General features: G+C 36.6%; 1 protein-coding gene across 1 annotated transcript in view; it reads right to left on the reverse strand.

The window, feature by feature from the left end:
• Marchf1 (membrane associated ring-CH-type finger 1) overlaps window positions 1–18086 on the reverse strand; it is a 474645-nt gene that overhangs the window by 324008 nt on the left and 132551 nt on the right. Inside the window, 1 exon segment of the mRNA XM_042054962.1 lies at window positions 8107–8255. Coding sequence (XP_041910896.1) covers window positions 8107–8217 — 111 coding nt within the window. The 5' untranslated portion in view covers window positions 8218–8255.

Here is an 18086-nt window from a genome sequence, read left to right on the forward strand (position 1 = left end):
ATGAATGGGTCTCTGGTTCTTATGCCTTCTTTTGTGATTTCCTTTTTTTTTTTGTTGTTTCGTCTTGTCCAACTTTGATGTGATAGTTTATATTATATTGTATTATATTATTATCTCTTAGAAACCTGATCTTCTTTAATGAGAGAGACAAAAGTTGTGGTTCTGAGTGGGAGAGAAGGTGAGAGAGAAGGGGGAGAAGTAGAAGGAGGGGAAACTATAATCAGGATATATGTTATGAGAAAAGAATCTATTTTGAACAAAAGAAAAATAATAACTGGTGGCCAACAAGGAAAATAACAGCATCAGACAGTGGGACTGTTTCTTAATTCAAAATATCAGGAATTAAGATCTGAGGCTGGAGAGATGTCTCAATAGGTAAAAGCACCTGGCACTCTTACAGTGGTGCTATTCCCTAGCACCCCTTTGGGGCAGTTCACAATCAGCATCAATGCCACCTACAAGACATCTTTTATTTCCTCTGGCCTCTGGTCATCTCCACTCATGCACATTCTCAAATATACATTCAATCAAAGGAGAATAAATCATTTAAAAAGCTTAAAATATGTGTATACATTTCAATAATAAGTTAATTTAAAAGCATTTAACTTTTATTCCTAATTGATCATCAGTTTTTTTTTTACATATAAGACCTTAACTTCTAAATGCCTTTTTAATTTTAAAAATAAAAGGCTATGACAAAATTAAACTTGGATCTTTTTGACTGCTTATTTTATTAGGAAATACTTATTATGCTGTAAAAGAGCATATTAGGTTTAGTAAGTGAGAATTTTAAAGCATGCATTATCAGTATGCTAAGCTTTATTTGAAGAAAATAGAAAAATTTGTATTTTAAATAACTATTTTATTTTAATTGTGTCTGTGTGTGAATGCAGGTGCATGCATGCACACGTGTTACTATGTACAACTGCAACAGCCACAGAGTCCAGAAGGGAGTATTATATTCCACGGAGATTAAATTATAGGCAGTTGTCCTGATGTGGTGCTAGGAATAGAACTCCGATTCTCTGGAAAAGAAGGGACTCTGAACCACCGAGTATCTCTCTAGCCCATTCTCGCATTATAAACGTAGACAAACCCAACATTTATCAATATTCCTTTCACACTGAATACTGAGGCTAGTTTGTGGATTTTTATTAGGTATTTTTTTCTTTTTTATTTGCAAACATAGATACCAAACTTCTTGTAATGGACATAGGTATATTTCTCAAAACTCTACACATCATAAAGTCTGGTCTTATCTAAATATGTAACGATATCTCTATTTCATTACTTGTTTAGATAGTCAAATTTGCCTGTAGAAGTATGAAAACCACTTTGAAAATTATAAACTTAAGAAACAATACATAATATTGTTTTAATTGAATTGCCTTTAAAGTCATGATTGAATATTTCTCTTGTTTTTGAGACTGAATTTCAATATGTGCTCTAAACTTTCAATCCTCCTACCTCAGACACCTGAGGACTGCCATGACGCATAGATGTCACTACTCCTGGCTCTTCTTGAGAGCACCCTTGTAGTCTTTCCTGTTTATTCTTTTCTAGAACAGTGTGTATCTCACCCTGAACTTCTTTTGATGGACGGATTGGATTGATTGAAAATTATTCAAGTCTATGATGGTGTGGCAATAATAAGTACTAACAGAAACCATCCCAATAACTTTACATTTCAGTATTTTCCAAGTTCATTTCATACAAGACAGCAATTCCTATTGTTGGTCAACAGTAGTAGGGAAGCTCAGCATCCAGTCAGCTAGGCAGAGGCTACCCAACAGTACGCCATACTGCTAAACTATGGTGGTCACCTACTAAAGTTTTTAAATTTATGACTGGTTTATAGAGCAACAGCACCCCTGTAAGCCAGGAGCCATCTCTCTACAGTAGACTAGAAAATGTGATCTGAAATGATGAAAACAAGTTTAGAAGCAGCCAGGCACCTCTATCATGGACTGACACTTTCTTCTTCTTCTAATGGCAGTCTACTTATAACCTCAAAGAATAATCATTGATTACAGTAGGGTCAGTCATTTTCTCTGGAGCCATTGCTGTCCATCTGAAGTGACAGTTTTTAATCTTCCTGCATTGACTTCTGTAGATTTTTCCAACTTCAGTCCTCATAAAAGTAGTCGCCTTCATATTCCTGATTCTTTTGATCTTCACTCTCATTTTTAAATTTGATATTAGAATTCTGACTCGATTCACTAAATTGCTTAAGGGTGCAGTTGGTATAAGGCATCTTTGACTTTAGCAAGTGAAACTGTGTCACAATAAATTTAAAAGCATTTCCTTGCTGTTTGGGGTACAAAATGATCCTCTTCCTTTGCATTATGGTGAATTTGAGAGAGTATTTTTTACAAGCACAATCTCCCAAGTCCCACAAGGTTCTTATTCATTTTGAAAAATTTTAAGCTTAATTAATACTCTGAATTTGAAAAGCAGGTTATGCGAATGTTTTGTAGATCAAAAGAGAACAACCTGTCCTTTTAAGTCACATCAATTGCTAAAAATTTAGTGGTGAAAGTGGCTACAAAAATCTCCATATTCATATGTCTGTCAAAGCAGAGCATGGACTCCTCTAATAGATACACATAGCAATAAAAGAAATACCCTGCTTATTTTTATGCCACACTATAATTACTTATTTTCTCATTTGCAGTCTTCTTTTTAATATTTGACAGTTCCATAAAATTATATATTGAATTTTAGGATTTTTCAATCCTTATTTCCCTCCCTCCCTCCTTCCTTCCTTCTTTTCAACATGTTTTCCTTTCATTTTCATGTCTTCTTTCTCTTTGGGTATGGTCTTTGAGTATAATTGGAATATTATGCTTCAGCATTATTTTTGAAAGAAGGGTTATTTGCCATTTGCTACACAACTGAGGGAAATGACAGCCCTCTCCCAACAAGCTCTAACTGCCAATAGTCTCTCAAGGAGACACTGTAGTCTTCTTCTGAAGCCAAATATTTATAATTTAAACAATGACTATGTCCTTCCGACAAGTTCAAAGAAACGTAATGGAATGGCTTTCTATATTTAGAATACAAGCATAGTTGGGAATTCAACTCTGCTTGTTATTACAAAGATCAACTTGGATAGGTTCATAAATTTCTATGTGTTTCAGTTTCTCAGTTCATAAATTTCTATGTCTTTCAGTTTCTCTATCCATAAAATAACAATATTGATTATTCCTACTTCATCAACATTTTGTGAATATTAAGTACAAATATATGTATAAAATATTTATAAAATTTCCTGCAGTATAACAAGCAACCATTACCACCATCATTCTACATAATGGATAATTTTTACCAAAAAGCTCAAAATACTCTGTTTGATAGCAGAAAACTAATAGTAAAACTTTAGTTACACAAAATAGAAAGATCAAAAGTCCACCACCAAAGGAAGAAATGTATCTATGATATACACTGATATACTTGGCCTTCCCTAGTTGAATGCTATGTCTGCAAATAGTTCCTCAAATGTATTTGTGTATGCCAATGATTTCGAACCAAAGGAGTCAGGGTAGACTCAATCTGTATCATCTTTATACCTACTCATGCATCTTCACCACCAACCACACATACTGTGTCCCTTCTCTGAGAAATGCAAAGCTCTACTTTCAAAAGAGTGACAGCATAGCATGGAAGGAATATGAAAGACTGGTGTGTTTGTTGTTGTTGCTGTTGGTAGTGAGTCAAATGATCTACAACAGACTGAGTCATGAGTAAAAGCAATCATTTTTAAAAATAAGGCTTTGGAATGCCAAAGTTTAATAATACTCCTATCCTTAGCTCTCCATGTGGATTCCTAAACTAATATCTCTCAGTTCTAAATCTATTCTACAATTCACCTCAAGATTCTAGGACAGGAAGACTTCAAATTGCTGTTTTCTTTGTCACTAGTATTACTGGAAGGTTCTCTCTTGCTGGTGTTAATGGGGTCTAGATATCAAGGGGAGAAACTACTCATCTGTGTCTATCCTATGTCTTTTGGTGTCACGGATGACTGCTGAAATCAGCAAGTGAAATGGGGTCCAGTTGCTAAGTTTTCACACATTGCCTGAACTGTCATTATTGATAGATAATAGATAAGGACAGAGAAGTGCATCTTTTTTCAATACCTTGGTACCAGATCCTTAAGACCATTCTCTGAACTTGAAGGAGCCCTATCTCCCATGCTACAGGGGTTTGGAAAGGCAGATCTGAGGTTGTGTCCTCTGGACTTGTTGGTCCCACTTAGTCTCTTTCTTTTTTCATCTTCTATTTAAGTGGATTCTACTTCTTGTAGTTGCCAAGTCTATATATGCCTGAAATTTTCAGTATTGTAACTTCAGACTCAATAATTGTTTATATTATTTGTTTAGGTATAATTGCTGTTGGGGTTTTTTTTTTTCTAACTAGACTTAATATGCAGCTTCATACTACCTAAATAACTGTATTGGTAACCAAATTATGATATATAACACACACCAAGGGTTAAATGATTTCCTTAATGACTGGGCAATAGATGATAGAGACAATGATCTCAAAGGTAAAGACTCTTAGTCAATTGTACGGTGTTTTCACAAGATTTCTATTTGAGCTTGTATTTTATTCATTGTTCTGTTGCTGTGATGACCAGACAGCAAGTTAAATAAAAAAGGGTTTGTTTGACTTACACTTTCATGTTACTGGTCATCAACAAAGGAAATCAGGACAGGAACTCAAACAGGGCAGGATTCTGAAGCTGGAATTGATGCAGAGGCAATGGAGGAATGCTGTTTACTGCCTTGCTCCTCCTCCTGGATTATTCAGCCTGTCTTTTTTCTTTTGATTTTTAATTTATTCTCTTTGTCTCCTATATCATGTATTTTGATCTCATTCATTTCCTGTGCCTTCACGACTATATTCTGCCCCTGCCCCTGCCACCCAAATAATAGGAAATTTATGAGAAAAAAAAATGGAAAAAAATTAAAAAGAGGAAAAAATTCAAAGTCTCATCCTGGAAGTTGCAGTGTGACATGATCAGTCACACTGTAGATTCTTGTCTACAATCATTACTTGTGAGTGTTCCCAGCATTGGTCATTGGTCTGGTTTGAGGCCTATAGTTTCTAAACACTCTCAATGCTGGGTCCTCACTGGGACTTTACTTGAGTGTCCTGTTGTTGCCCTGTGTTGTGGAGATCCTGCAGCTTTTGGTCTGCATCCACCTGTTTTCTTATACAGCAAGGTACCACCATCCCAGGGCTGGCATCATCTGCACTGGTCTGGGACCTCTTCTATCAGTCACTAAGAAAATGCCCTCTAGGCTTGCCTGCAGCCATATCTTCTAGAGGCACTTGCTTCATTAAGGATCCCTCTTCTCTCAGATGACATCAACTTGTGTTGAGTTGACAAGAACTATCCAACACAGCTAGGAATGTATCTCTGATGCCTAATATGTATTGATTGGAAAGTAAACCTTATGCTATATGGTAATTATTACTGACTCTACAAAAGTTGTTACAAAAGCCCTATCAGCTCAGAAATTAACTGGGCAGTATGGTGTAGATGTGCATAGGAATGGAAAGAATTCAGAAAACTCTAGAGTTTAATAAAGAAAGTAAGAGTCGTCTTCCAAATCTCATGTTGTAGGCCATCACATTAAATTCAACAGCACAGCACTGAGTAATGCAAACAATAAAGGCATAGGAAAGATCTCAAATACAGCAAGTCAAAGCAATAGGGAATGATTGACAGCCTAGCACCCAGTAAAACTTCCTAGCAAAATAAAGCATTTGTGGACAACGATTGTGTTAAGGGTTAATCCTTTCATCTACTTTCCAATAAAAAGAAAAGTGGAAGAAGAGGAGGAAGCGCATTTAAGAAGGAACATTTCTAGGCATTGAGACTATTGGGAAGCAAACAGATCAAAACTCTAATAAGAATTCAGGGAACAGTAATAGGAAAAAATGGCCTGATTCCAGAAATATGAGCATTAAACTATTTGAAATGACTCTTGACCCCATGATCTATTTGAAATGGGAAGTGCATTCTAGTCTTACATAATTTGGACATAAATTGGAGTGAGCTGGAAAATGTGAATAACTTGGTCATGGTCCACATTGTCCTCATTCAGCAATGACTAATCAAAGGTCCTGAACTTGATGTGAATACTAAGATGGGAAGAGTTCTGAGCTATTAGCCTAGAGGGTAGCCGTCCCCTTCTGTGACAGAGTGGAACACACCGTGGATACTTCTTAACCAGAGAGGGCTTCTGCAGAGATGGACTGAGTGCTCACTAACTCCATTTCCTTTAGCTAGTCACACACAGACACATATTTACCACCTTTTGTCACAGTTTAATTGAGGCTTGACATTAAGGTTTGGCCAATGGAAAAATGTCCATTCCTTCAAAGCTACTCTCTAGTGGCTGACATACACAATACTTTAACTTCCTCTCTCTTCTGATGTCTAAGGAGACTGCGTGCATCATAAAGCAGCATCCAAAGACAGGTGTGATCAGCAACCCAAGATATGTCATGCTCTGACAGAAAGAAAATGGTTTAATTTTTATATGTCTGAAATGGATTTGATTATAATGTTATGACATTTAGAGGCTATTGCCTGATATAGTATATATTTAATTCCTGGGTTTGATTATATTGGTAGTTGGGCATCTTTTTCTTCTTACTAAAATTAATTGACTGGGAAGAAAATGACATCTCAAAAGTGAAATGGTAGTTCAGTAGAAAAAGCTTTGCCTGGGAGAGCTGGGCTTCTGCAATCCTTTACCAGCTGCGGAAGTCCATTAATAAGTCTGAGCCACCATGCCTATCTAGGAAATGAAGCCAATGTTAGACTACTGCTTACGCAAAGAAAAAGCTATGTGAAGGGTTTGCTCAAGATTCTCTATGGATTTGACTTATTAGTCTGCGAAAGAGAGGTTAAATACTCAAAGCCACTTTAACAAAACACAGAAGATATATTTTATTATTTAGACTTTTATCCATTCGACACATGACTAAATCCAGCTTTGTATAGAAATAGTGTATGCATTGTCATGTAAATTTGTCTCAAATACATCATGTGAAATTCTACAAGAATAAAAATAATTAAGAAAGAAAAAGGATAAAATATGAGAGTGAGATGGGAGATGCTGCTATAATTCCCAAGACCCACTTCCCAGAGTTCTAACTGTCCGTCGCAGACATATACGAATATGACTGTATTTTTGTCGTCAGACCTCTGAGAACTTGGAGTTTCTGCTCTGATACGTCACAAGTCCTAGACATTCTGTTACAGCACCTTAAACAGACAACACTGGTAAAATAATGTGAAAACTCAAATGATTCCAAAACAAAAAGAAGACATCTAAAAATTTTTAGTTGTATCTAATTCTATGTTCATCAACTAACAGGTAGGTCAATAAAGATACTTCCAGTTTTACAAAATTATAAGACATCAATAAGGTCTATGCAACTCATGATTTAAAAGATATCAAATTGAATTTTCCTTCTTTAAATTAAATGTAGAGTGCTATAGCCAAAGTCCAAAAAAGAGGATATTTTTAACTCCTTTTGTTAATGGATTATCTTTTCAAATTACTAGGAAATGTCAGTTAGCTAAGAGCAAATATTTAGACTTACAGTGAAAAACAGAGCCAAAAGGCAGGCTTACTGATTCAGTCTTTAAATTGTTTTTACAGAAAATGATTATTCTTAGTCAGATATTTAAATATATGCAAACAACAACTCTGGTTTGATTCTTTGCTCACATTTGCTTAACATATTTACTGCACATGTTTTTCCTCCAGTGACTCCATCTCGCAGTGTTAAACCCAGCAACTATTTCTCTTGGGTCACTCCAATAACTACAGTGATTCCACAAGACCATACATACAAAAAATAGATAGCTGCTTAATTTTATTGAATTTAACATACTAGATTTTTTATTTATAGCTATATGGTGACGTTTTTATCAATTAGAGTGAATCTCTTAGAAGAACATACTGGAAAAGCAAACGCTGTTGCAAACAAGAATGCTCAGGTACAGGCCCACATCTCAGCCACATCTTAGCATCCTATCTATGTACGAGCTACTTTGAGGTAAAATAACTTTCCACTCACCAGCGCGGAGGTTTGAGAGACATCTGCCGCATCCCCTGCGGTCTCTGGTGTCCGCGTGGAGTTGGGGATTCTGTGAGGGTTCCGGGCTATCGCTTCACACCAGCCCAGCATTTTCTCCTTCCGCCTTTCCCTTCTCACTTCCTGAAATTCTGAAAATAATTTACATTCCCTGAAACACATCGCTTCTCATAGTGATGCTCTGGAAAATACACACAACTGAAATGTTATAATCCCAAAATTTACTAAAATGCAGATGGTGACGTATTATTTTTACTAGAAACCATGAAGGGAATAAGGGTTACTAATTATTAGTAATATTACCCCAGAGCTAAAGCAATGTAACTGTGCATCTTTTAAAGGTGCACATCCACTTCTAAACAAAAGTTTCCTACACCAGGTCCTAGGAGTTCGTATCTGGTGTTGGTTGAAAATGTTCTTAACCTGGAAGCTGAAAACAGGACTAGATCCTGAAGAAAATTACATCCAGCTATATGAGATTTAACAACAGGGGTACTTTCTGAGAAATGAGTCAGGAGACAACTTTATTATTGTAATGCAGTTGATAGTTACTGGATATGAGCTCTTGACAGAATCAAAACACACATGAACAAGAGACATATCAGATTATAACATGGCATACTATTTCTTAGGAAATGTCAACATTTATTAACTCTCTCTCCATATGTACTGTTTCTAGCAAATTACATATATATATATAACGTATTTATATATATCTAAGATAAAGATACATATAGACTTGTAAATATAATAGCCACTAGCAGTCACTTATTCTGTGTTACAAACCTTGCATAATTACATGTGTTGTTTGTTTATATGAGTGGCAGCATAGTGGATTTGTTGCTGGTAGCATTACCGTGTGTGTGTGAATGTAATGTGCAGCATATGTTATTATGACATTTATGTTCTCACTGGGCAACATGGATCATTTTGTCTCCTTTGTCATCTTATAGAATCACCTTTGTATATACATTTCACCATTAACTAAAACACCATTGTGATCTGTATGGTGTATGCCAATGACAAATAAAATTTGCACAGGTTTTAGTTGAACATCTTAAAGAAGCAAAATACTTAAAACTAAAGACCAGTGATAGACTAATCATCGTAGTGTCCCCGTTATCTTTCTTTTAAAGGTTTGATAACAGAAGGCAAACTTAGTAAAAATATGGTAAACTTAGAGCTGATATCCATCAAAGCTCAACCTATTAAAAACAGCAATTCAAAACAAAGCTTTATTTCATTATGAATAGAAATGCCCCAAAGCTCCTCCAAGCTTCCCAGAGCTTTCCATTTAATGGAATTTTGTGTCTTTGAATGTCATATCAACAAGGACTTTGAAGATAATGGAGAAACATTGTTTCCCTTGTAAAGTTTTACAGCCTACTTTTCCACTCCACCACCCTCAGTAATTAGAAATAGTTTATTGCAGGTCTTTAGTTAAACGCATTACACTGTCAATTAAATATCAAAAATAATGTAGAGTAATTATTTTTCACAGCATCCAAAGCAATTAGCAATCTGTTGGTTTATAACATTTCAGGATTCAAAACAGCACAGTTCAGAGCTCTAAGAAAGTAGCGCAAAGAAAGGTTACTTGTGGATGGATGAGATATTACTCTTGTGACAAAATGCTCAAGTCAAATGGATACAAACAATGCAAACAAGAAAGTGATAAAAAAACTTTCATAAAATTGAATTGAAGGTAACAATGAAATACATGTTTTTTCTAAAAATGGTTTATTTATTGATATTATATGTACATTGGTGTTTTGCCTGCATGTATGTTTCTATGGGGGTGTTGGATACTTCGGAATAGGGATTACAGACATTGTGAGCTACCATGTGTGTGCTGGGAACTGGACCAGGGTCTTCTGGAAGAGCAGTCAGTGCTCCTAATTACTGAGTCATCTCTCAAGCCTGGAAATAGATTTCTATTTTTGCATAACTAGATTATTATTATTATTACTACTACTACTACTACTACTACTACTACTACTACAAATTTTCACCTCCTCCCCTCCTCCCATTTCCCTCCCCCTCCCCCATTTTCCCTTTCCCTCCCTTTCCAGTCCAAAGAGCAGTCAGGGTTCCCTGCCCTGTAGGAAGTCCAAGGTCCTCCCCCCTCCATCCAGGTCTAGGAAGGTGAGGATCCAAACAGACTAGGTTCCCACAAAGCCGGAAATAGATTTCTTAACAGATCTTTTGGTCTAATATGAGTGAGTCATTTGTGTTACAAGAAGGGAAAGCTGAAGGAAAGGAGAAGATGGTTTGTCAAGCAACAGATTATTGATTCTTCCTCTTTCAACACATTGCCTGAGATATTTAAAGAAACCCTGATCTATTTAATAAGACATATGCACATCCAACTAATTTGCACTCTGAAGAAAGTAAGCATTTCCACATTTTCAGTAAACTCTGCTCTAGTTACTCATCAGTTTTATTGCAGGTCTTGAAGTGTGTTAAATGTAATGAAATGAGTATCTTTATTAAAAAATAGAGTGAAATAATATCTACGAACTATTTAACCAACAAAAACAAACATTCCACTGTTATTCTCTAGTTGCTCTTTAAAAACATCAATTTCCTAACTTTTAAATATTTTTATGCTTTTTATTTTTAAATTAGAACTAAGACATGATTTAATATAACTTTAGTACTTATGAGAAAGTGTGGAATTCATACCTAATAAAAAGTATAATAAAGTGACCCACAAAGTTATGATACCACTTGTCTCTATTCAGGAGTGTGTTTGTAAAGACATCTGATTTTTTTTTATTTCCTCCTAAGATTCTGAGATGAAATAAAGTTGTGTTTTCAATTGTAGTTGTGGCTATATCCTTTTATTCAGTCCACACTTATTGTCAACTATTCATTGAACCTCTAGTCTACTGAAGATAGAGAAAAAAGAAGACAAATAATAGTTCACAAGAAGACTACATCCATCTTTTATTTGAGTTGGATTTTGCCCAAAATCTATTTTAGAGAATTTTAGTCAGATCCTTCCAGTCTCTGATTTGGGAGACTTATAAGCTTCCTTTTTTAAAGTAGTCACCCATTTCTGCTGAATTTATAAGTCTTATCTGAAATTGGTTTATAGAAATTATATTTTCTGACCGACTATCAACAGGCATGACAAAGGCTATTTACATGTTGGCTATACTTGTCAAAACACATAATACAGTAAAAGATAAACTATATTCTCATTTTCTGCTTTAGGTATTGGTGATCATCTAGTTTTAGAATTATTAGAATAAATAATTCAGGAAACAGAAGTACATATTTTATATGCATGTTCATTAACACATGAAAATTAAATGTTTTAACAACCATTTACTTTTCTCTGGTCCTGCATGGACATGAGCAAGCAGAGGAGGCAATGTGACACATGACAGCTGACCAAAGGCTTATAAGTTAACTTTGATAGTGTCTCAGGGATACATGAAATGAATAGTGATTCTGTGGAGTGACAGAGGACCTGCATGCTGCAGCTTTGGAAAGGTTTTATTATATTAAGGAAGATGGCACACGGTGAGAGAGAAGCCTACGATGACTGAGAACACTGGCTGCACTTAGACATTCACATGAGATGCAGCTTCACAGTTCAAACAATTTTCTTCACCATTTGATGTTAAAGTTGAAATTCTGGAAATACCAGAGGTGAACAGAGCACACTGGCAGGCACGAGAGATTGATTGGTGAGCCTCTGCTGGCTCTCCTTCCTTCTGTGCAGTTATGGAGCACTTATGGATAAGAATGTACTGCCAGTCAGAAGGGGAGGCAATGTCTCAACATTTATAATTAACCTCCAAGCACTTTAAATTGTAAGCATCATTACTGATGTATCATGATGGGAAAGTGATCATTAAGTATTCGTGTTAATTACAATTTAGCCATTGAACCAAGTTAATATGAGATGCAGCAAGGAGCAACTTATATAACGATCACAGGAAACTGGGATTTAACTAAGCTTAATTTTTAATATGCCTCTTCAAGCAGATATTTAATTTAATAAATAGGAGAATAGTGCATTCTCAGTGGATTAAATTTACAACAAATTAAAATTAAGAAAAAAGACAAGGCAATTGGGTGTATCTTATGGAGAATAATTTACTTTTAATTCACAAAACATTTACTGAGTACTTTTTCTAAACCGGAGACTATTCTAGGAACCATGATACAGAAATAGCAGATGTCCAGGCTAAGAATAAAGAGGGGCAATAAGCAAGGATAGCCACTCTCATGACAGTATGAAGAAAGGATGCCCCAAGAGAATGCTGAATACGGTGTAGAACTTTTACAAAGGACATCTAATGCAGGGGAAGGTAGGCCTTAGGAGACCCTTCAAAGAAGGAAGATGACCACTAATGAACTAAACTAAACTAAAGCCTTCATGATGGAGGAGGGTCATCTGTATATCTGTTGTTTCATTGGTTAATTAATAAAGAAAACTGCTTGGCCTGATAGGACAGAACATAGGTAGGCGGAGTAGACAGATCAGAATTGTGGGAGAAGACAGAGTCAGGCAGAAGCTTCAGGCAGTCGCCATAGGCAGTCGTCATGCCTCTCCTCTCTGAGTGGGATGCAGGTTAAAATCTCTCCTGGTAAGCCACTACCTCGTGGTGCTACACAGATTACTAAATATGGGTTAGTTGAGATGTGAGAATTAGCCAATAAGAGGCTGAAACTAATGGGCCAAGCAGTGTTTAAATGAATACAGTTTCAGTGTAATTATTTTCGGTGTAAAGCTAGCCAGGTAGCGGGACACAGTCCCACCGCTCCATCTACACCTTCATAACTCTAAAGTCATCTGCCCTTATGCGTGGCACTGCTCAACTCCAGGGGCACCGTTTAGGCTGCAGTCCATTCAAATGGCACCATGTGACAGAGGTGCTGTTTGTATTAAACACTGTGTTTGTAATACACCTGTCCAAACCAGCCTGACAGCCTTGCCTCCCCTCACTTGGTTCCAGTCTAATGTAACTTACACATAAAAGCAGAGCTCTGATTCTCTCAGAAAAACGCACCTGCTTGTAGCTCCTTACACCACACTTTATCAATTATTTCCCTCCTTAAATCTGATTATTTTGAGTACTTTTCAATAAAGTAGAATTCTGGCTTATGTAAATGTTACATTTTCACTACCTATGTGCAGTGGAGTGTGTCCCTTGTCCTTAAATTTGAGAATTGGACATGGCCCTTGACGAAGAATTTGAAGAGATTTTTCAATTTAAGTTTTATGAGTTTTGATTATTTTGTTTACCCAATGTGTTATCAAGAACTATTTATTTAGTTGCTGGGTAGGCTCAGTGGCTTAATGAATAAGCCTGACGTCTGAGTTCAACCATGGGTATCCACAGTAAAGCAGAAAATTGACTCTCCAGAGTTTCCTTTTTTGTCAACCCCCACATGCCAGGGAACTCTCTCTCACACAGACATATATACAAAATAATAAAATAAGAATTACAAAAATCAATCAAGCATTGCTTCCCTTTGATATTGAATGTGATCTCTCCTGGGTTTACACAATTATGCACTTACACAAATATGTAACAATAGCAAAACAGAGACTCCATGCTTTGAAAGGATGTGAGGGGAAACACTTGGAAGGGGTAAGGAGAAGGAAAGGAAATGGGGAAATGATGTAATTATGTTTTAATTTGAAAACATGAAAAATATATGCAATAAAAAGGAACAAGTGGAGAATAAAGAACAAAGCAGCAAAGAACTAAAGGAGAATTCTAACATATTTAGCATGTAGATGATTGAAATGAAGAAAGGGATGACAGAGCTGAAGGAATACAAAGCGCATGACTACAGTACACAAGTCAGTTGCCTTCCGATATACCTGTATATGCCACCGATGAACAAATGGAATAAATAAATATCTAATTCATCAGCAGCAAAATGCATAGGATCAATCTAACAAAATATTTTGTTAGATTTGGAAACTGAAAAAATCATAAAACCAAAACAAACAAGCAAAATAAAGGCAACACCCCCAAAAAGAGCAACAATAATGCACTTGCATGACTAGGAAGACTTGGTGCTGTTAATATGTCATATTTCTCTCAGTTTGAACTACAGAGTCAATGCAATTCCAATATAAATACAGGTTAGGAATTAATTGTGTAGATACTGATAAAATTATTCATAAAATTTATGCAGAAAAACAAAATTCCTAGCCAATTTTCAAACAATAACAAAGTCACAAGATGTACAGTTTCTAATTATAAAGGACTATAAATTAAATACAAATCCAGTGTTTTAGAAAAAATAGACATATTAAACAGTGTGGAACATAATACAGGGTTCCTAAAAGACAAGTCATCTTTCCTTGACCAATGAGCAAAAGAAATTCAATAGAGAAATAACATTCTTTTCCCAAAATTGTCTGGGCCTACTGAATTACCACACATAGAAAATAAAACAAGACTCTAGAGATAAAGCTTAAAGCTTACATTTTTTAAAATAAAATTTAATTCAAAATTGATCATAGAAGTAAATGTCCAACAAAACTATTAAATTTCTATAAGATAACAGGGGGAAACGAGGACAAACCTGGGTGGCTCTGAGATATGGCTGGTAACAGTGAAGTCATGCTCTCTGAGAGAAAACATGTTACTAAGTTTAAATTTATTAAAACTATCAACTTTGGCTCTATGAAGGACTCATTGAATAGAAAAAAGGCAAGCTAAAGACTGGGAAATTTTTTTTTTCAAAATGCATATGAAATCTAGGCTATCACTATAAATGTACAAACCATTATTAAACCTTAACTGTTGGGGCAGCTGGCCCAATCCCTGCGTTCAGGGGCGTGGCTGCTCCAGCGGGGTAGCATTGTCCTTTAAATAGGATTGGGGGCCGGAAGGCAGCCCGTTCTTGGCGCTCGCCCGCGCTCTCCTTCTGCTCCGTTGGACCCTCGGTTCTGTGAGTTCCCTTATCTCCCTTTGTATTAAAATTGAGTAATTATAAAAGGACTATTTTTGGTTATTTCCAATCTTCGCCGCATCACTTAACAGTGAAAAAATTTTAAAGAAACAAAAGATATAAACAGACATATATAGCAATTTGTTGTAGATTCATATAAAATATAGTATTCCTAAATAAATAGAAATGAATTAGCCATTAGAAGGCATGTGTGTGCATCAAATGCATATTGACATGTTAAAGAGTCCAGCTCCTCTATTTGTATCAAATATAATACTGTTGTGAAGGATGGTACTATAGTTACATCAACATAGTCAGTGGTCCTGCAGTAAAACTGTTAAGCATGATGCTGTGTTGTTGGATGCTATACTCTACATGATGAAAATTTCCAGAATCTCATAGCTCAAAATTATAACTTATATGCATTTAAATTAACACATTTATAAAGTTGGTGATCCTGGGATTAAAAAGCCGGTTGAAAATATGAGTTAATAATATTATAAATGTGTAGTGATACTTTGTTTGTTCTTTAACAAATAAAGCTTGCCTGAAGATCATAGTGTTAAAGAATAAACTTTGACCTATGAGATTCTAGAGGTCTTCATCAAGTAGAGTATAACATTCAACAAATTGCTGACTTATTCACCTATTAATAGACATCTTTGATACTTCTAATTTTAGTGATTGCATTTGAATGATCATCTATGATATTTTTGTCTAGATTTTTGGGCAGCATAAATTTCAAAATCAGTTCTATACACAGCTATGAACACAAGGACAGGGTTGTACAGTATAACTATGTCTATCTTGAATGTCTATCAAGAATACTATGAAATAATATTCTTGTGGGCAAAAATTAAGAACACCTGCTTCTAGGGCCTGGGGAGTGGCTCAAGAAGTCCAGGCACTTGCCACAAAACCTGATCACCTGAGTTCCATCCCAGACCCCGCATGGTAGAAGGAGAGTACAATCTCCTCCAAGTTGCTTCTGACCGCCTCACACATGGTCTGCACCCCTCCCAACCACACATACTAAATACGTGAATGACAACAAAGACTTTAGCAATGAAAAGGACTCTCTGCTTCTTTATATTTCATGTTAGCTCTGTTGTCACCAACTCTAGGGGCTGACAGTCTTACTGGCATCTGGTTGCTACTTAGTGTACAGGTGTAAAATGGCACAAAACATTGGTATCTTTTTTTCTTGCCACTGTGTGAATTTTAGACACGTTGACATGTCTACTTATATAACTTGCTTCTTTAAAATTTTCCAATATTATTTCACAATAAAAGAAAACAAGGTTCCTTAGATACATATATGGTTCATTTGTATTGGTAGACAGGCAAGAACAACATAAGATGACCTTGAAATAACTTACTGAGAGGTAAGGATGTATTGAGAAGCATAAGAAAGACACAAATAAAACATCATTTTTAATTTCAGAGGATAGAGAATAAAAAAGCAAAAGAAAACTGCTGCTGCTGGCTAAAGCTGATGAAAATTTTAGCAGATTGTGGATTAGATTTAGATCATAACTCATAGTCAGAGATGGATATCCAGAAGCCTATACAGATAGGATTAGACAATTAAGGAGAAAATGAACAAATACTTAATGCAGAATTAAAACAACGTTTGTAGGAAATCTTTCTTTAACAACCAATGGGAACATGACTTCTCACATCACTGTATGCTGTTCCTGGCAGCGTCCTTCCAAAGGATACACTATACGAAGATGCACAGGAGAAAAAGACTAAGTGGATAGCATATACCCTCCCCTCCCCCAGGGAAGTAAGGACAGCAAATGGAGTAAAATTTGCTGACAATGTCACCCCTCCCTGAACCCTATGACTTTAATCTAATAATTAGAAAAATAAATCAGAGAACTCTCTAGCCAAGGGAACTTTATGAAGTGATCCTCAAATGGTTAAGGTCACTGACAAAAGGTCTTAACATATCTGTGAAAGCAAACTGAAGTTTTAAGAGACATAGTCAAATGCAATGAACCCTGGTAGGGAATTATACAAAGACACTAGGTAAAAATGAAAACTGCCTGCATCAAGTATGGATTTATTCAATAATAACATGTCAGCATTGACTCAATCAGTATAAGAAATATACAATATTAACATATAAAAATAAGGGGGAAAAAGTAAAAGATGGGTGAGAATGTTTTATATTATATTTGCAGTTATTTTCTATAATTCTAAACCGCTCTAGAATAAAAGCATTATTTTGATAATAAAATGCAGAGTCCAGGGATACATTTGCCTTAGCAAACAGTTAAGCATAAGAAGAGCCATTAGAGGCAATTTCATCTGGACTGGTGAGTGAGTGTGAACCCTGGGGCAACCTGCCCTGGGAGAGAGCACAGACCCCCTCCCCCCAGCTCCCTCTGCAGGCTTGTCTTTGTTTCTCATGACCCTGCTTCTCCCAAGCCTTCCCTAGTGTTTTCAGGTGTCCTGTTTCTGTACTAAGGCCATCTACCCAAAGGGGTCAGACTCTGGCCTCCAGGCAGGTCTGAGGATTCCTGCGGAGGGGTGCTGGCTCCTTCAGATTGTGCTGGCAGGTTAGCTGTGTGATATTCCATACCGCCCTGCCCCCACCTTGGCCCTTTTGTCCAGGCAGCATCCCTGGGCTGCCTGGAATCCCTGATCCTGTGCCCTGCAATTTCATCTGGACTGGTGAGTGAGCCCGAACCCTGGGGCAACCTGCCCTGGGAGAGAGCACAGACCCCCTCCCCCAGCTCCCTCTGCAGGCTTGTCTTTGTTTCTCATGACCCTGCCTCTCCCAAGCCTTCCCTAGTGTTTTCAGGTGTCCTGTTCCTGTACTAAGGCCATCCACTCAAAGGGGTCAGACTCTGGCCTCCAGGCAGGTCTGAGGATTCCTGCAAGGGAGTGCGGGCTTCTTCAGACTGTGACGCAAGGAACAGGTCCTCTTCTGGCACTGGGAAGATCCAACCAGATTCAGTCACAGCAAAGATTGGTCTAGTACACCAAGCGCCTCCCGGCTCCTTTTGAAGGAAGAGATGGGC

The sequence above is a fragment of the Arvicola amphibius genome, chromosome 4, assembly GCF_903992535.2.
Source record: "Arvicola amphibius chromosome 4, mArvAmp1.2, whole genome shotgun sequence".
Lineage (NCBI taxonomy): Eukaryota > Metazoa > Chordata > Mammalia > Rodentia > Cricetidae > Arvicola > Arvicola amphibius.